The 19923-nt window shown below is 44.8% G+C and overlaps 1 protein-coding gene across 3 annotated transcripts; it reads right to left on the minus strand.

The window, feature by feature from the left end:
• Nucleotides 1-29: 29 nt before the first annotated feature.
• AKAP10 (A-kinase anchoring protein 10) lies at nucleotides 30-18019 on the minus strand. 3 transcript variants are annotated; one of them, XM_056506516.1, is made up of 15 exons: nucleotides 17688-18019; nucleotides 14234-14281; nucleotides 11979-12161; nucleotides 11162-11698; nucleotides 9716-9814; nucleotides 9190-9274; nucleotides 8728-8851; nucleotides 7538-7674; nucleotides 6440-6584; nucleotides 5556-5726; nucleotides 4042-4151; nucleotides 3617-3699; nucleotides 3028-3080; nucleotides 2345-2440; nucleotides 30-1306 (listed from the first exon to the last, which is right to left on the minus strand). In XM_056506516.1, the coding sequence occupies exons 1-15, from the start codon at nucleotides 17845-17847 to the stop codon at nucleotides 1301-1303; spliced, it is 2037 nt and encodes a 678-aa protein (XP_056362491.1). In that variant the 5' UTR covers nucleotides 17848-18019; the 3' UTR covers nucleotides 30-1300. The 3 variants fall into 3 exon arrangements, with proteins under 3 accessions (XP_056362491.1, XP_056362492.1, XP_056362493.1); XM_056506517.1 differs by lacking the exon at nucleotides 14234-14281; XM_056506518.1 differs by lacking the exons at nucleotides 30-1306; nucleotides 2345-2440 and having other exon boundaries at nucleotides 3028-3418.
• Nucleotides 18020-19923: the final 1904 nt, after the last annotated feature.

A 19923-nucleotide genomic window follows, 5' to 3' on the forward strand; every position in this document is an offset into this window, starting at 1 on the left:
TCAAACCCCATGAAAACAGAAAATCGACACAAATTTTAATATTTATATATTTTAAATCAAAACACAATTAAATATAGTATGTTTTAAGTACATGAATGCTTGGGTATGAGAGAAATAAGAGGTGGTACATAGTACCAAAAACCTATACACAGCCTTTTTTGCTTTTTCATAACAATACAGTGTGTCTCTATACAATCAAATATTGCAACAGAATAACACTTTCTAATCAATCAAGATATTCTGAACATTGGAAATGATTTGAGTTTTTCGCATAGTGATTTCTTTGCACAAGTTTGAAAAAAAAAAGCAATCATTAGAGTAAAAAAAAAAAAAAGACTCAAAATAAAAGTGTCATATACTAAAAATGCAGCAGTAACATAACGGTGAGACACTGAGTACTTCTGCTACCCTGCAAAATCGATTTGCTGGGGGAAAAAAAAACCAGGTGCTGTGTAACATGGTAAGTGTTGACAGTGTCAGGAAGAAGGCCAGAGGTCATTAAAAATTGTTTTTCTTTGTAAACCAAACATCTGGAATTAGATACTATGTTGGGTGGAGGACAACAAGCGATGGAAAAGGGCAGCAATTCCTTTTTTCCTTGCTCGTGGGATGGTGAGGACAGGAAGTGGAGCAGCCTGAGGGTCCAACCTGCTCGGAAGGTGGGAGCAGAGGGGCTGCAGGTGGAAGCAGGGGAGGTGTGTGTGTGTGTGCAGGTGGAGGAGCTCAACGAGGAGTTCCTGACCCTTCTACACTGCCTTCAAAGTTAATGCAGTTATGAAGTAAAATACATTTATCTTACAGTTGAATACTCATCTACTTCAAGTAACGGAAAATTAAACTTAGAACTTTCCAGGTCATTCACTGCCAATGGATTCACCCCATAGCTCTTCCAATTCTGTGTTTAAAAATTACAAGCAGTAAAACTAGAAACTACAGCAAAACCTTCCCCTCTGTTGTGGCCTCGGTGTCCCATTCCAGATATTTTACTTAAAAGTCTTTTTTTAGAGATAGGGTCAAGTATTTGTGAAGTTTCTCAGTGACACATTTGTAAACTGCATCTTCATCTCAGAATCATCATTTCTGTGAATGCCACATACACCAGGGAAAAGTGTTTCTTTACTCTCTACAGTGGAGGTCCAGGATTGCTTCTTTTTCATTCTTCCTTAGAAATGAGGGAGATTCCAGCGGTTGGAGTAACAGTGCTTTGTTTTAATTGGCTGTGTTAAAGAATCCACAAATGGGGAAAGTTCACTCGTTCTCAAAGTGGAAAACCAGATTTCCTCTCCTGGAGTTTCTAAAATCATAGCTGGAAAAGGGAAAAACAGTTCATTTTACCCTAAAACATGCAAGGTAATTGTCCAGTAGAAAGACATTTTGTGTTTAAAAATGTTGAAGCCAGGTTTGTTTGAGTTTAGGGAAGAAAAAAGCTCCAAACCTAATCCAAACACACTCAACCATTTGATTACTTGCTTAATTGAATCCAGAGCATCTGCAGCCATTTGAGATTTCTAAATACTCTGCTGAGTGACCTTTTTATCCAGGCAGACTGGAATTATATCATTTGCAGCCAAGCTATTAACTGAAATCATTATACAAGTCACTTAAATGTTACTGCTCTATTAGAAAGAAAACACTCACACAGTGAAACTATGGATCCACCCATTTGGATCTAATAACTGGGCTTTGGCACATGTTTACCTTCAATAACTGAACATAGTGCAAGTTAATTTTTACAAACTCACGTGCCTGAAAGTCAGAAGTACCAGACACTAACTTGGTAACCTGCTGTCATCGGTATCTCACAAAATCCAAATGCTACCCCAGAACTGTGATTTTTTAGACAGAGAACACATGGGCTGTACAACAACACAGCCACTAAGCAACAATACACAAAATTATGGACAGGGTTACTGTGCCTTTTTAAAGTCTAGGGACAGAATTGTGTAAATGAGTGCACCCAATGAGAAATTCACAGCTGTTGAGTCTCACTGACACTTCAAGCAGAAATACCACTACTGATCAAGAGGACATAGCAAGTGTGAGCTCAAGTAAGGAATTACCATCCTGCAGCAAGATCACCCTTTTAACTAATTAGGCAGTTTGCAGACTCAAACTAAGACAAGTTTAATGCCTGCACAGGAGAACCACCACAGGCATCTGTTGAGAAATTCCTACATCACACGTAGGCCGAAACACTTCCAACCTTTGTTTCTTCCTCTTATGCTCTGCTGGTTTGAACATTTACCAGCGTGGGTTTCAGCCACAGGAGGAAGGCAAGTGAGAGCTCTGCTCCTCCCACAGCCTGGCTGGAGCCAGCTGAAGACAGCAGCTTTCCACCACCTACCTTGGTGACCTTCTCCAAAGGCTGCTCACACTGCGCCTGCTGCATGACATCGTTGACAATCATCTTTGCTATCCTCCAAGCCATCTCTTCTTGAGCCTGAAAAACACAGCCCAAAACACAGATAGCTTCAGGTTCTTAAAAGAAAAATACAGTGCTCTCAGCACAGCCTTGGAGTCAGGGTAACCTTCACAACTCCATAACCTGTATAAACGTATTCTCCCTCAATGGAAATGCACCTGGCTTCCAAGCAGTGTTGACTTCAATTATTGTACTCAAGGCTTGATGCAATTTCCAAGAGAGTTAGTGAAGATTTTAGATTTATCTCTTGGGGATTTGCCCAAGAGTCCCTCAGAGGGAGAAAAATGCAGCCTGGAATCCATGTGCAGTGGTCACTTCACCATAAAAATCAAACAGCACTTCCACCCCTACTTAGAGATATATAAAACCACAATAAGAAAAACCCTGACTGCAAGCACACACTTAATTAGTTCAACCAGCAAGCACTGGCAAAGAGCAAACTAGTTTCACACATACATGCAATCAAATTATATTTAGCACAGAGAGTCTCCCTGTTCTTGGTGCAGCAAAAAGATACTCAGAGAGAACAGCCAGGATTAAGAACATCAATACTTTATTTCTCTAATCTAAAGTATAAAGTCACAAGAACATGAAAGGGGACACACCTCATCTGTATTTCCTTGAACCCACTTCTTCATTGCTTGTGAAAACATGGACCCTGGTTGAGATAAAAACAGCAAGTTATATCAGCAGAGTGAGGTACAAAACTGATTCCTGTCACCCTTTGGAGGGGTTTGCTCTGCTGGCTTCAGGACATGGAGGAGTGGCAGGAGACAAGGGCCTGCCTGGAGCCATTTGGACACTGAGCCTTTCCCAGAGCTGAAAAGCAGCACCAGCAGCAGGTCCCAGCCTGGGTGGGAAGCTGCAGTTCTTTTTCATCTCCAGACCAAAGCTTTGAAGGTTTGATCACCAGCTCAGCTGCTGACGCTTCCATCCCTGCCAGGTTCCATCAACAGTTCCAACTCCCACAGGCTGCTCATGCTCCCTGGAGTCCAGCTGGACCAGAAAAGCAGAATTTGGATAGGAAACTGGCCAGAGATGGGTTTTGCCTCAGTATAGGCCAACCCCCCACAGTATCTCTATTTGGCTTAAAACAGTTCTGGAAAGAGTCAAACACTTTGCCTATCAACTCCAGCAGGGAAGAGAGCAGCTCTGCAGAGGGTTACAGAAATGGAGAGAAAGAGCAAAGCAAACCTTTTGATTTTTTGACATCAGGTTCTGGTTCAGATTCTCTGATGAACTGCCCCAGGTCACTAACTCTTCCAAATGTCATCTTCCTGAGGAGAAGAGTGAAGAACCATGTGGGTGATCAAAAGGACTTTGGCATTATGGAAAGCTGTATTTGGCTACATACTTGGCTATATTTTGGAATCAAAGAGGAACAATAACTAAGAGGAAGAGAAAAACCAATTAGAAATATTTTCCTGGCTGCCATTTTGATCCAAGAAATATTCACTGGGTGTTAAATCACACTACTGAAATAAATTTAGTGTTGAATATTAAGACATGGACTAAGATCTTGCATTTAGGCCTATTCTCCATGCAGGAGGACATGCAAAAACGAAACAGAGGTGAAACAGGTAACCAGAAAGGAAACAATACACTGAAATGAACCTTACCCTGCATATGTTCGTTGATACAAAGATTCTGGATCCAGACTTGCAGCATCTACAATTATTGCTTCATCAAAATTTTTCAGGATTTTAACATTAGCCTTTTTGACATTGGACTACAAATAAAAATTCTAAGTATTAGTGCCCAATGCAGATAACTACAAGCTTCTTAACAAAACTGCAATTTTAGTGCTTTTAACACAGATAAACCTCCATCAAGTCTCTAAGCAAGAATATAAAAGAATTAAGTGTGTTTACACAGCCTTGAACTTCCCAACTCACAGGACACTGTTTTTAGCAGAGGGATGATAAAGTTCTTTGGGCAGAGCCAAAGACACAAAGGCCAGGTCAGCACACGCTGCTGCCTGAGCATTATCAGCTCAACAGATCCATGTGTGCTCACAAATCATTTGTTGTGAGTCTGCAACATCCCTCTCCTGCTCTTGGTAAGCAATTCCCAAACACAGATGCCTCCCTCATGCACACAGAACAAACATTTATCTTCTGGCCTGGAGTATTTATATAAGATTATGGAAAAAAAAAAAAAGCCAAGGAAACATCAGAGCAACAGCAGGGAGGGCACAACACACAGCGATCCATTATCGCCTCAGCACGGAACAGGAACACCAATGGCAGCTCCTTTCCTGCTGCTCTTTATGCAAAAATATGCAGAGACCCAGAGATTCTCCTATTCAGACAAGCAGGAATGCACACCACAGAAAGCAGCACCTCATTTCCTAAATTGCCCAGCCAATTACCAGCAGTTCCTCCTGCTCAGAGGATCAAGCAGCAGGAGGCTTCAAGAACACAGATTTTATTCCCCGCTTCACAGCCAGGGGAGGAATATTCCCTCCTTGCAAATTAGGAGGTTTAAAAATAGTACAAGCAGGTAGTACAGCTTCCAAGTAGCTGGAAAGCCAGGACATGACTAACATTGGTGTGGATACTGCATTTGAAGCTCAGGGTAGCCCTGCAGAGTTCAATAAAAGCAGCACTCGCTTGGCTCTTCTGCTCTCAGCTGGGCTTGCAGTTTCCAAGCTGCCCTGGTTACAGGCTAATCAGAATCTGCTCTGTGTTTGAGCAGATTGATGCCTTCAGCCCTGGAAATGAGTTTACTCTTAAAAACAGAAGATCTGGCACTTTAAAAGAACTGAGCACACAAAGCTCACATATTTATATTTAATTTGATAGCATATTCACAAGTGTCAATTTTCACCTAAAGTTATAACTATGATATTGGCAAAATAATGTTATTTCTAATAACAAGCATTCTTAGATATTATGACATCATGAAAAAGACTTCAGTAATAGTAACAGCTTAATCGAGACATCACTGATGTAAAGAAATAACAGCAGCACAAGGCTTTGGGTACAACAAACAGCAGAGACACTTGTGACAGAACTGAGCTGCAGGTAGATTAAACACATCCTAACACAAAACAGGTTTTAAATGAAAGTGGAATGGTGATTCCTTACAGGCTAAAAGTTTGGATATTGACACAGAAAACCCAAATTGGTACCTGGGAGGAAGAGCCATCTGTGCTCCCTATGAAATCAGTGTCAGAGCTACCAGGGCCTTGAATACTCAGTGCAATGTTCCCTCCTGGGAATTCATCTCCTCGTACTGAATGGATGAGGTCATTCAAGTATTTGTAGTAAAGGTTGCTTGACAAGAAACCAGGTAGGAAAACCTGAGAGATAGGAAAAGTTCTCTTTAATCAAGGCTGGTCTGTATAGGTAGGGAAGAGCACATAAACATCTCAGTCCTTGTGTAGATGGAACACAAGTAAAAGCACCCAAGCATGGAATTACTGTGGATTAGCAACTGCATTGCTTTAAGTTTTAATCCTACTGCAAAATGAACAACCCCAACTGTCTATTAATTAAATCCAGTAACTGGAACTGAAGTTCAGGGAGGTTTTTCCCCCTCTAGAAACTTAAGCTTGACAGCCCAACAGGCTTTACAGTTATTCCGTTTCACTGTTCACAATTCTCTGCAGCTCCAGAATCAAATAATTTATTTCTGGTATCTGGGTATCCCAGAGTCACATTATTAACCACAGCACTTGTATCAGACTTGCAAACAACTCCTACTAAGAGGAAGGAAAATTTTCTAAAGATATAAAATAAGCTGTTGATAGCAATTCACATGGGAGGAAATTCTGTTACTTCCATTAAACTGCAATAATCACCCCAGACAAACATTTCACAGAGCATTAACAGCAGCCAGTGGGTGGTATCTTCAAATCAGGCTGGGGAAGAGAGTCTGGCAGATTTTCCTGAAGCTGTTCTATTATCCAAGTAACAGGAAGTCAGTAAGGGAACAGGAAAAATCAGGGGCACACAATGGAACCCCCACATCACCTTCACTAAGTGTGAACCCCACTCTGAAGAAGGATCTCACCGTCTCCATGGTTGTCCAGGCCTGCCTTAAGGGAGTGGTGAAGCAGTTGGGGAGGGGCCCCCCCTCCCTGCAGATGTTGGATTCAATCTCCAGCCTCACAGAGTCATCAAACCCCAGAGGATGTGTGGCCTGCAGGGAGAAGTACCTGGGGCAGGGCAAGGAAACAACACAAACAGGATTTGCAAACCTCTGCAAGTGCTCAGTGCCCACCTGTCCCCCAGACACTGCAAAAAAATCTGCACACACCTGGTCCTGACTGACTACAGGTGAGACACCCCCTCCCAGAAACAGTTCTGAGAGCCCTGCCCTGAAACACAGATGAAAACCAGAGAATGGAAACAGGAATGGAGCAGGAAACACCCAGAACCCCAAAGCAGCATTGGCTCCACTGCTCACATCCTTACAAAAGGAGTTTAAGGATGGGGGAATGATTGATGAACTCTGAGTGAAGCATTTACTTCCTCTCCAATTATTATTTCCTCCTTGGGTAATAACTCAAGTTGTGGTAGAGCATCACACTTAAGATTAAGAACAAACATTTCCTGGAAGGAGTTGTGCTGTCTGTCTCCCAGCTGTCTTACTGCTAAGGTGAAGCACAAAGTATAGGAAGAAAGTTCCTCTCCTGAAAGTCTGATACTAAAAAGGATCTGATTGCTTCTTTTAAAAAAGGAAATATTTCACAGTACTAAGAACAAGCACTTGTTGGCTTTTATTATGTGTGAGAACAGTTTCTACAGCCTACTTTATATGGATAACAGTATGTGAACATCAAGGTTTTTCTGCAGAGCTGTATATGCTGTTAGGCTTAAAACCCTTCCATTTTCAAAAGTCAACCAATCAGCTTTGGTATTTCCCAACCAAACAAACTCAAGCACCCAAGTCCTGAAAATCCTGAGTTATGTTTAAGAATGGAATCATTGTAAGGATTTCTCCTCATGTATATCAAAAATGTGAAAAGTTCATGTGTACAAACACATCAAAAGCCACCTTGATAAAATGCACCTCAGCAGAACAGCACAAGAGTGCAGAGAAATTCCTTTTGCACAGCACAACACAAAACCACAAGTACAGAAGCAAAGGATTGTTGAAGTCCCTCACTTGTCATACAAAATCATGGCATCGTTCTGTGCTTCTTGCCCATCATACTGGCCTTTTTTGGCAGCAAGCTGAGACTGGAAGTTATCTGCTGCCAACCAGAATTGCAATACATTAACTGCATCTTCCTTCTCCATGTACTGGAAGGGAAATCAGAAAAAGAGGAGATTAAAGAACTTTTAGCAAGAAACTTTTAATAATTTTTAAACTTCCTTCTTCCCATTTAGAACAAGAAACATAGGCCATATATTAATGATGCAAAATTTTCACCAAGACATAATTTTTTGAATTTGTTTCAGACAGATTTAGCTTGCTTGGAGGGAAAAAAAAAAGGAAGGGAAAAAAAAAAAAAAAGAGAACTTCTGACATTTCTTTTCTGTACTTATTTTCACTTGTTTCCAAAATACTATTTGTCTCATCCTAGGACAGGAAACATCATTTTCATGCTACATTTAGCTTGCACTGAGCTCAGCACATTGTTTCAGCTTCCCAAGCTGCAGTTTCAATCTACATCAGCTTATCAGACTGTCAGGACAAATATGCCAAGAGCTGATTCCTTAAAGGTGCAGGAGCCTGAAACTGTGAAATCTTTTACTTAACCTATCACATCACTAAAGGTGCCCTCTCCACATAGTACTGGTTATGATTTGTTATCTGCAATAACACCTCAGGCTCTTACAGTCACTACAATGTGAACATTAAGATGACAATGTCAAAACTTCTACAAAGCAAGAGACTTGGAGAAGTACTCACTAACTGGAGAGGAAATCACAAATACTCATTCCACAACACAATGGACAGGTCTGAACATTTGAATTAGTTCGTGGGGGCAGGAAAAAGTTCAATGCATTTTCTCTCAAAAAAAAATATACCTTGGGGTTTTTATTATGTTTTGAATCATAGAATTACAGAATTGTTTGGGTGGAATGGGAACTTCAAAATGAACCAGTTCCAACCCTCTGCCATGAACAGGGACACCTTCCACTATCCCAGGTTGCTCCAAGCCTCATCCAACCTGGCCTTGGACACTTCCAGGGATGGGGCAGCCACAGCTGCTCTGGGCACCCTGTGCCAGGGCCTCACCACCCTCTCAATTCCTCCCCAAGATCCAACCTAAAGCCATCAAGGAATGAACAGATTTTTTTCATCTGCTAGAAAGGGATCTAAAATCAAACCCAAATGTTGACACTCACCTCAGAGAAGTAGAACAGGGCTGACTCACAGAACAGAATGTCAGCCAGATACACAGTCCCACTGGTCAGCACCTCGATCTGGTATTTACAGAAATGGTGACTCCGCAGAAACTCACTAAAGTGCCTGCACAGAGACAGGACAAACAGTTATCAGGGTCAGCAGCACCCAAGGCACCCTCAGAACCAATCAGCTCTTGCCCAGAACTCTGATACTTTGGGGTGGATAAAAGCAGAACAAGCAAGAAACAGGGCAGGTTTGTAAATGGCACCAGAAAGAGATAAAGAATACAACAGTGTGAACAGCCAAGTTCAGCAAGAATGGATTTGGAGGAGAAGATCTGAGGAGTTCCTAATACAGAAGACAGCACAGGAAAGTGCTGATATGGTCATGTCTCCATAAACATTTTTAACAGAGCCTTTAGGATGAGAGACACAAGAACCCAAACCATTGCATCAACTCACTCTTGTTCCATTGCATTGAACACTATGGACTGTGCTGTAACAAAGCAGTTGGGATCCACTTGGCCATCCTCCCCACAGATCTTTGCTGCAAAGGAAGAGCAGGTTAATTTTAACATGGATTTGGCTGATGGAGCTGAAAGGCACGAGCAAGGACTAGTTAATGAAAAATTGCAGTTCAAACCCACCAGAATCAGCTGGTATTAACTGAGCCAGCTTTCAAAGCTGGCCAAATAATAATAACATGGCTAAAGTATTTGATTGAGACTCATATCTGGATCCCCTCCATAAGCACCAAGAATTCTCTCCTTAAATTAAACAAAATCTCTGAAAGTTTTTATGAGGATATTCACAGTACTGCTGAAGGCTAGGTCCACTTGTAATGTCCTATCTTTTTACAGCTGCCTTTAAAATTCACAAAAATAAAGATAAATACAAATAAAGATAAATTAAATACAAGTGATGTATTAGAGACATTTTTATGGGGACAGAGCAGCTCTGAAATGAGGAAGTAGTTATTAATTCTTACCAACTATGTCATTTCTCATTGCTTCTGTAATAGGGATTGGTTTAGCAGCATCTGGAGAAATATATTTGGTAAAAGTCTTAACTGCATCCCGTTCTATACCTGCAGGGAAGAAACACAGAATCAAACTGGGATTCCTTGGTATGAGTAAGTAATAAATGTTTGTTCTTTAGAAAAGCAGGTGTCTAATTCTCAGTGATGTTTCCACTGCAGGATATTCAAATTCTGCTCCTGACCAGCTGCAGGGACTGTGTGATCTCCAACCAGATCACAACAAACCCAGCATGGACTAAGATGGAATAAAACAACATAACTCCAAATTTTCCCTACCACACACAAGGCAGAACCCACTTCCTCAGCTGCACACCATAGCCCCAGAAGCAACACCTTCCAGGCAAGTAAAATTCCCAGTTTTTAGTTCTCATCACAGAGAAATCACTTGCATTATATAGGAATTACTAGGAAAAAAAAACTTAAAATTATATGCCTCAAGTTGTGTTCTTTACACATCATCTTTTGAGACTTGGGACTCTGCTCTGGTAGAAAGAGAAAAATTACACTCAAATTCTTCTCAGATTTCTCAATAAGGACGCTGTGTTTTCAATTCCTTTTTGGACATCAGAAAGCAGAGATGCTTTGATGACTAAAACATAATTTTCTTTGTTTAAGTGACTTTGGGGCACTTTGGATATTGTGGAGGCACACGATAAATAACTACATGAGAAAGACAAACAGCAAGAGAAAGGGATGCAACACGAGGAAACAGTTGGGCAAACAAAAGGAACCAATATGAAGAAAGAAGTGTTTCCTTTTTGCCTGCAGACTTGCACAAATGAGGGAAGACTGAGTAGATGCAAAGTAGAGAAACATTTTACTGTGCATGTAGCTCACTACCAAAAGGAAATATTTTAATTTCATCCTTACTTCCAGCAGCCTCTGAAGAGGTGGAATCCAAATGACAACAAATCAGTTACAAGGGGAGGAACTCTATCAAATAAATCCAAGAACAAAAACAGTACATTCCACACATAAATCTCCACAAGTCTCTTGCAACCACTATTTATATAATTTTATGTAATACAGGACATTTAACTTCCATGGCAAGTTAATTATCATTTCTCAGCCCCATCATCCAAACTTTCTGCAATTCTTTTAAGGTGGGATGGGATAGGTGAGGGAAGAACTGACATAGCAATGTTCACTTAATTTCTTATGAGACACATCAAAGAACAGAAGCAACCTAAGCTCATTGAGTACACAGTGATTTTGAAACCTCTTCAGCAGCTTTTTTATTCTTAAACAAGTCAAAAAATACACACCTCAAACTGTCCAGCAGCAAGTTCACATCAGTGATACATAAAACTTTCTTCCTTACAGCATCACACTGCTAAGAACCTGAGAACTGAGGCAGCTCCCTGCACAAAACCAAAGGGAACACACAGCACTTACTTTTCATGAGTTTTCCTGACAAGTCCTTTAGTGCAGAGGAGGGGCTGTTTCTATTTGATACTGAAAGCTTGGAAGATTCTTGCTGATCAGCTGGAAGAGAGTGAGTCCCTGGCTCTGGTTTCCGCAGAGGCAGAGCTGTGGTGCTGTGGCTCTCCCGCCCCGGCAGCCCCGCGTGGTTCTGGCTGCTGGCAGTTCTGTCAGGCTCGGGCTGCAGCAGCTGGGCTGTGCCAGAGCCCTCCAGCCTCTCCTCCAGCCAGCCAGCAGGAGGAGAGGCCAGTTCCTGCTGTTTGGAGGGGGACACTGGCTCTGCCAGGGAGCTCTGCTTCACCGTGTTCAGGCTGTGCGCGCGGATGCGCGACCACGTGGTGGAGTGGAAGCTCTCGGCCTCCAACCAGAACTTCACCAAGTGCTCCATCCTGCGCAGCTCCATGAACTGGATGAAGTAAGGGAGGGCTACACTGTCCTGCAGGACTTGTTCAAGGGTCTTGGAAAGGCTTGATTTGGTCTCTTGAGCCTGGTAGTTCAGACACGATCTGCCTGAAGGAAAACATGAAAGGGAGTGAGTCCATATAGTACCACAGATATAGGGGTTGGATACAAAAGTGTCCTGTAGTGCAACTGTGAAGAGGCAATTCCAACATAATGACAAAGTCAAGGAATTGTCTGTTCCCTTCAAAACCCTCCCGGGGTAACACAGATGCTACTCTAACAGCAGCCACACCTTTATAACCCATTTGTTTATCTGAAAACCAAGGGATGGTGGGTGCACCAGGAATACAGAGAATAAAAAGAAAAGTTGTCATTATTACAGCCTTACCTAAGTCTCCAAAGTGAGCAGCTTCCATGTGACTTGGCTGCTTCTTGAGGGCAGCTGTGCGGCTGCTGGAGAAGGAGTCCATGTTGGCAGAGATGGCATTGATGGCCACATGGCTTGGTCCTGCAGCCTCCAGCAAGGCATGATTCCTAGTGCTTCTCTGAGGGGAATGTACTGGCATTGGAGCTGCAATCAAAACAGCAATTGTTAAAGCACAAGGACCCCAAGAGCTCTTCTAAGCAATGCCCGATGCTAAGCACCCCAAAATACACCAGGGAGTTTGCAAGAGTCAGTCTCAATAAAACTTCACTGTACCACTGTGTGTCATCTTTGATCAAGGGTCTGAATAAAGACCACAAGTTTTATTACTGCAAGAATAAACTCTCTCCCACCCACCTCTGTTTTCCTTATTCAGCAGCAAATCAAGAGATGCCACGTCTAAGTTTACACGTGAAATATTCCTGAGCCTTCCTGCTTCCTTGATAACCACTACTGTAACAACTTTGTACTATGTCAGCAATTCAATTTAATTCCAATGCTCCTGCCAATCCATTTCCATGCCTTTTTGAAACCTAAAATGTGTTTTAAAATCCTGAACTGCAAAGCTATCTATGAGGTTTAATAAGAGTTATTTCTCAAAAATATTTGTGCTGCTTCTGCTTGGTTGCAAGAGAAGAAAAAAACAAAAAAAGAAAATTAAAAAGGCAACAAGGAAATACCTCTGATGAAACCCAGGTTATAAATTCAACCCCCTCTGGCTGTTTTAGGACACGAGTGGCTGGAGCTCAAAAAGAACAAATAACTTCCTCACACAAAACTCTGCTAATTGTTAATTGATGACAAAGCTGAAAAAACCCCAAACATGCTCACAGCAGATTCTAATGCTCCCAGGAAGCTGTGTCAGAGGAGGATGTCATGCAGGGACACCTCTGACTCAAAAATAAGCACATCAGATGAGCTGATTATCTCAGCACCTCCCAGGGATGTGTTCCATCAAGGTGTCAGGCAGTTTGGGCTTCATGACTTCCATGCTGCATCACTTTATTTTTATTGCCAATTTTATGACAGCAGTTGACAATTTCACACTTCGATGTCACAGCACAGATACCTCAGGAGCAATGGAAACATTTAAATTATTGGCAACTGTTTGTGCAGTCGCAGGATTGGACACCAAGACACCACTTGCTGCTTCTTACAAAGCCTCTGGGTATTTCATACCAGCAATAATAAATACCTTTTTAAAAAATAGCTTTTTTCCAAGGCTAAGGGATGGCAGCAGTGAAAATTTGGTGGAGGTTACTTCTGTAGTGCCACACTCCTCACAATGTCACAGGCTTTTGTCAATTAGATTTAAATTTAATTTTATATTATGGACATTTGAGAAAAAAAGTGTTCTACTCTCTCTAAGGGTCAAACAAAAGTGTTCTCTGCTGCAGCAGCTCACAACGTGCCATACTATAAATTTTCAAGTTTATTTCAGGGTCACCATACTGGTAGTTGCACTGAAAGGTGAGGTGTGGCTATGAAATGGATGCAACTCACTGTTTCCTGCACTTGATTTGAAAGACAGACCACCAAGGTGAAAAAAGTAATTTTCTCTTGATGTGCAGATAACACATTACCAAGTACAGGAACAGGATTTTGTCTAAGGGTATAAAAGTAACAGATCAGATTCTGGCATTTACCTCATCTCCTTTCAGTACTGCAAGAAAATCTGACAGGATAAGCAAACTTGTTTTCTACAGTTTATAAATCTGTTTTCCACCAAGATCTTTTCTCCTTTCCTAAGGGATTTAGCAGCAAGAGCTCTGCACCACACAGAGCAGCATGGCTCATTCAGGATCTGGATCTTCAACCTCACAAGCCCCATCAAAGTTAAATCTGCAGCTTCTTCTGCAAATCAGACACAGTGAAGCTGCACTTTGCAAACCCCAAAGGACACTGCACCTGAGCAAGAAACTTCAGGAGCAATTTGTTGTGGATAAGGAACAAGCAGCACGTGCAAGGTGACCAGACTGACTGATCACTTTGAATTACAGCTCATGCCTGACATAACTTAATAACCTTCTGCACCTACAGATTCAGCAAGATGAGGAGGAAAGATTAGTTACTATAAATACCCAGAAACAGAATTAAGTTCTGGGTTTGATGCACAGATCAGATCTGTGCTCAGGAGTAAGGAACTGATCCTGTTGGGTAAGATAAAAATAATGGATGATGGCAGAGATCTGAATTTACACACAAAAGTCTGATCTTACTTTTAATTGTTTTCACATCTGTGGTCTTTTCTTGTTCTTTGCCTTTCACTGTAAAATACAAGGGAAAATGTTAATGCTATTTTGGGTCACTGATGGCATTTACCTGAGAATGGACACAGAATTCCCATCATCAGCAACTATCAGAGGCAGATGGAAACTATAATTTTGTTAAAACTGATTTCTCATTTAAATTGCACATCCAGTAACTGACAGAGGCTTTCAAAGCTTTTCTGTTGACTTACTTTCAAAAGCAAAACCTTATCATCCATTAATTAAGTTTAATGAAATACAGTCTGTTAAATTTCCATGAGGAAGATGTTTGCTGTCTATAGATTAAAGCTACATTCAGGGTGACTTTAATAAACAGCATGAACTGGGAAGAGTGGGAAAGGTGTGTTTTAAGTATAGAGCACTGGCAGGTGCTCTCTGTGAACCAAAAATCACCTAAAAACAACATTTCACTCATGTTACAGGAAGAGCAGCACAACACCCAGCACTGAGGAGATGTGGGCTGGCTCTGGCTCCATGGAGCTGCTTCCATGCACATGATGGATACCACAGAAATGCTCTGGAAACTGCCTGCAAACAGTTAATTCTCTCCCAAATAGTCTTGCTTAATCATCATCAAACCCCGGGTGAGCAGCTGATGGGGAGATAACAGTGTAAAAAGTTGTGATGGAAAAGTGCTTTGAGGATTCTTTTTTTTTTAATATTACTATTTTTTAAAGGAAAATCCTAAAGGAAGTGAAGGAGATCTGTTCAAAACAAAAATAAAGAACAAGCAGCACATGAACAGGAAGGCAGAGAAACAAATGCAGAGGTGATATTGGAGAATGTGATCCACCAGGGAGGCTGCTCCAGGCAAGGATTATCACTACAAATAGGTCATCCTGATCACCGACAAGGTAACCACAAGGCACAGCCCAGCACAATCCCACATTTACATCACAAAACACATCAAAAAACCCACCCAAAGCGTTCCTATTCCGATGGAAGGATGTTAAATATTTCAAAAGGGAACTCCGGTCTCCGGTTACATAATTGCCCTGGCCCGGTGGCTGCAGCACCAGCGCTGCAGGGCTGCAAACCGGCACTCGGGGTGGGAAATGTCAGCGAGCACGCTGTGTGACACACGGGTTCAAGGGCCCATTAAAAGAGGCGGATCCTCCCCACACTGACCCCCTGCAGCCCGATGCAGCAGGAAGGGAAACCAGCCTTTACATAACTGGAGCTGATGGACAGGAGACAAATCACCGAGGCACAGAGGGAACCGAGCAACCTCTGCGAACTCTCATCTCTCCCATATCACTCCAATATTCCATCAAACCAGCTCCTAGCCATCAGCAGTAATTCCTGGGTTTCACACAAGAGCCCTCCATAAGCCTATTTTCAGTTTAAATACCTCTCTTCCTTCTTTCCAAGCTACTCAGTTGCTCCCTAAATACCTACTTACTACTGGAAATATGAACTCCAGGGTCGTGTCCCAACCCTCCCCACTCAGGCTGCTTCTGTCCCCAGCAGCTCTGAGCACAACCAAGCGACATCAGTAACAACAGGAGACAAAATCCAGGACAAGCCCAAATTTTAGTGAAGTTTCACTACATGAATTCACTTTCACTTCCCCCAAGAAGCGGATGCTGTGTGGTGCCTGTGTGAAACCAGAAGGAACCACAGAACGGGACTGAGGGTGAGATTTCCAGTGGCCAATCCCATTCCAAAGGTTGCCAAACCAGCACGTGACGTTCCAGAGTTTTAATTCACATCTTGAAATGCTCTGAACAAACTCAAAAAGCATTCGCAGTGTGTCAACAGCACACAAGAAACAAAGAGAAACTGCTGAGGCCAGCCAGGCTGTGGGACTGCACGTTATTCCCAAGATATCCCCAGGGATGAGCTGTTCCACTGGCAGCAGTTTCATAACCTGCCCTCAAGCACCCAGCTCACCTGTTATACTCTGATTTCCCAACCCATAACCCTCAGTCTGCCAGACCTTTATTTTAAGGCCCAAGCTATAAAAACACTTTACTCTCAGTTTTGATTTCTCTACAGGTCAATTGCTTTATGATCCTTGCTATGGTTGAATTTTAAATTAATTTTAAATTTCTACCCACTGCAATATCCTCTTAAACAATGACAGCTCACCCCAGGAACACTGGTGTTTGTAGGATTTTGAACTGCATGTGGCCAGAGTTTTATCCTAAGCCTTAATGTGCTGCTTTCCTCACAGCTTCAGTTCAAACCTTCTCTAAAAGCCAAATCTAAAAACAGAGATCACAGCAAGCAGTGTTTGTTCTATGCAGGGCCCAGATGAAAGGTTGCTTTTCTCCTCTCCTTCACAGCGTCTCTCTTGGGCATTTAGTGCTGATTTGCCTCTCTGAGCAAAGATCCTTTAATCAAAGGAACACAGATCCTCAATTACACTTCTCAGATAATCAGACCTTTCATGGCTTTCTCCCTGAGAAAGGTTCCAAGCTGACCTTGTCCCTGTGATCCCACGTCAGGATGGAACCTCAGCTCCACAGTTCTCAATGAAGCAGCAGGAGCTCTTTTTGAAGAGTTTATAACCACTATCAAAGTTTTATTCTGCAGCCCAACACTTGTATGTAAACACCCCAAAAAGGATTAGGGCACTTGCAAAGCCCTCAGTGGCTTCCAGAGTCTTCAGATCTGCTAATAAGAATAGAAGTTTAGACTCATTTCTCCCATAGCTACTGCACTGACAAAGAGTGACATTTTCAGTGTTGCTGCTTTGTCTGAACAAGATCCAGAGGATGTGTGAGCCAAGAGCATCACCATCACCCCAGTACCATGTTCTTGCCTCTCAGGACGTGCATTTTGTGTCCAGTAACCCAGAAAGGCTTTAGGACATCACTGCATCAGTCAGTGCTTGCATTGCTGGAGCTACAGCATCACGAGGAAACAGAACATTCCCAAGGGGCCCTTCCCAAAAGGTGCCACTTTCAACAAAAACCACCCAAACCTCGTCTGGGCGGGCTGAGAGCGCAGGGCTCTGCCTGCAGCACGAGCACAAAGTGCCTTCAAAGCGCTGCACTCTCAGAGAACACTTAAACGGCACCCATTTGTGCTGCTGGAGTATTATAAATATTTCAGGAGCCCTGAATTTCCCAGCTCGTGCTCCCTAACAGATCTATTACAGAACAAACTGCCAAGGACCCCTCTGGCTTTCACGGAGAGCTCAGTGCGATGAGGTCTCTTTTTCACTGACATTTTCAGCTGCTGCTGTACATTCTCAGCCCATTATATTTCTTACAAAGCCGGGTATGTCAGCGCCGCGAAAAAACCACCGGTGAAGGGCTCAGAGGCTCAAACCCTGCACGACGCGTGGGAGGTGCTGCAGCCCCCCCGCCCCGGTGACCGTCCGGAGCCCCGGCGGAGCCGAGCCCCGACCCCGCCCTGCCCCGGCCCCCCGAGCCCTCCCGGCGCCGCCACTGACCGTCATTGGCGGGGACGCCGCTCCTCGGGGCCCGCGCGTCCTGGCGGGGCGCGGCGGCGATGCCCGGAGGGGCAGGGCCGGGGCCCGGCAGCCGCGCGGGGGACGAGCCCGGCGGCCGCCCGCCCGCCGCCCCCCTACCTTTCCGCCTGAAGAAGGACATAGCGCCGGGGAGGGGGCGAGGCGGCCGCCGGGGCGGGGGAAGGCGGGAGGGAGGACAGCGCGCCGGGTTCTATGAATGAGGCTGCAGCGCCCGCCCGCCGCCGCCGCTCCCTCCGCCTCTTCCTCCCGCGGCGGCGCCCGCGGCCGCCATGTTGTCAACACCGGCCCCGAGCCCGCTTCCGGCAGCGCCGCTCGCGCGGCACGGCGGGATGCGGCCGCACTCAACATGGCCGCCCCGGCTTCGCGCCCGCCGGCCAATGGGAGCGGGCGGGGCCGCCATCTTGGGTGAGGGCAAGGAGCGCGTGGGCCTGCGGGGGACGGGGCGGCCATCTTTGATCAGGGCGGGGGGCGCGGGGCGGCGTGAGGCGCTGGCCGCCATCTTGGCTGAGGGCACGGGTGACCCGGGGACGCTGCGGCAATTTGGGCGCGTCCCGAGGGCAGCGGGGACAGAGAGCCCTGAGGGCAGCGGGCAGAGCCCTGAAAACAGCGGGCGAGGGAGTGGCAGGGCCGTGAGAGCCGAGGCGCCCTGCTGGGAGACCTCAGGGACGTGTCCCCAAATGGGGACATGGGGCCGCAGCAGAGGGGACGGACAGACAGATGGGCACACGGACAGCCGGACACCGAGCCCGGGCTGTGAGGGCTCTGCGGTGCCGGGTCCCCGCAGGCCCCTGTCTGTGCCTCGGTGCCCCTTCATTGCACGGCTCCCCCGTGTCAGCACGGGCAGAAATCCCGCTCGGGCCCTGGGCATCCATGGCCGATAAGTCAGTTCCGTCTGCGTCCCGAATCCCGCCGCAAAAATCCTCTGAATCACCCTCCCGAGGCAAACCTGCTCTTCCTTCACCTGCCAAGGACGTTTGTCACCGTGACACAGCGCTCGGCTTGACACCCGAGATCTCTGGCCTAAGAGCTTTTCGAGCACGGTGTAAAGGCTGCGATGATAAATGCTGGTTTGTGTGTGGGGAGCTGAGGCACAGAGCCGAGGGCAGCGCTGCCACCCCGGTGTCACCCAGACCGGTGCGGTGTCACCCCGGTGTCACCCGGCTCGGTGCGGTGTCACCCTGATGTCACCCCGGTGTCACCCCGGTGTCACACAGACCGGTGCGGTGTCACACAGACCGGTGCGGTGTCACCCCGGTGTCACCCGGCTCGGTGCGGTGTCACCCTGATGTCACCCCGGTGCCACCCCGGTGTCACCCAGACCGGTGCGGTGTCACCCCGGTGTCACCCGGCTCGGTGCGGTGTCACCCCGGTGTCACCCCGGTGTCACCCGGCTCGGTGCGGTGTCACTCTGATGTCACCCCGGTGTCACCCGGCTCGGTGCGGTGCCACCCCTGTGTGTAACTGCCCTGCCCAAACCAAGCCATTAATAATCATTGCGGGAATTTCTGCTCCGTATTTCATACGATCATTCCGAAGCTCTTTACAAACACGCGGTAATTAAGACTCATAAATTGTAAATAACATAAAAGGTACACGGGGATCTTCCAGGGATGGAGGCGTCTCCTGGGCGGGATGGTGCCGCTGATCAACACCCTCCAGCAACTGCATTTTCTCTTTTGATATTATTTTTGTTAACTGGTGCTCTTTGATACAGTTTTGTACACATGCCCAGAGGCTGGCTGGGGCATAATGAACTATCCTATATGGTTTCTGAATAATGAATGGAATTATTTAATTGGCACATAACCTCAGAGACTGCTAATAGACTAAAACATTCTGAAGATGAGCAAATTGGAAAGAATGGGATGACTCAGGGAACACTAAATTAACATCTTCTGCCAAAAATTTTGCACCCAGTCCTCTCGGGTTTCAGGGTGTACATGGGGGTTGAACAAGAATGCAATGGTTTACACAAGAGTTTGACATTAATTACCTTCCTGGACTGAAATTTTCTCTCATTTTTGGGAATTCAGGAGGGCTGAAGCTCCAATCCAGAACTGCTCATTCAGCCTTGGATCTGAACTGGAAGTGTGAGTGACAGCAGGTGCTGTAGTCTCTAACAGAACATGACAGTTTAATTATCTGAGCAATCAGTTAAATATGACCTCAGGACATGGGTTGGCCAATGCCAGAGAAG

The sequence above is a fragment of the Oenanthe melanoleuca genome, chromosome 19 (assembly GCF_029582105.1).
Source record: "Oenanthe melanoleuca isolate GR-GAL-2019-014 chromosome 19, OMel1.0, whole genome shotgun sequence".
Classification (NCBI taxonomy): Eukaryota; Metazoa; Chordata; class Aves; order Passeriformes; family Muscicapidae; genus Oenanthe; species Oenanthe melanoleuca.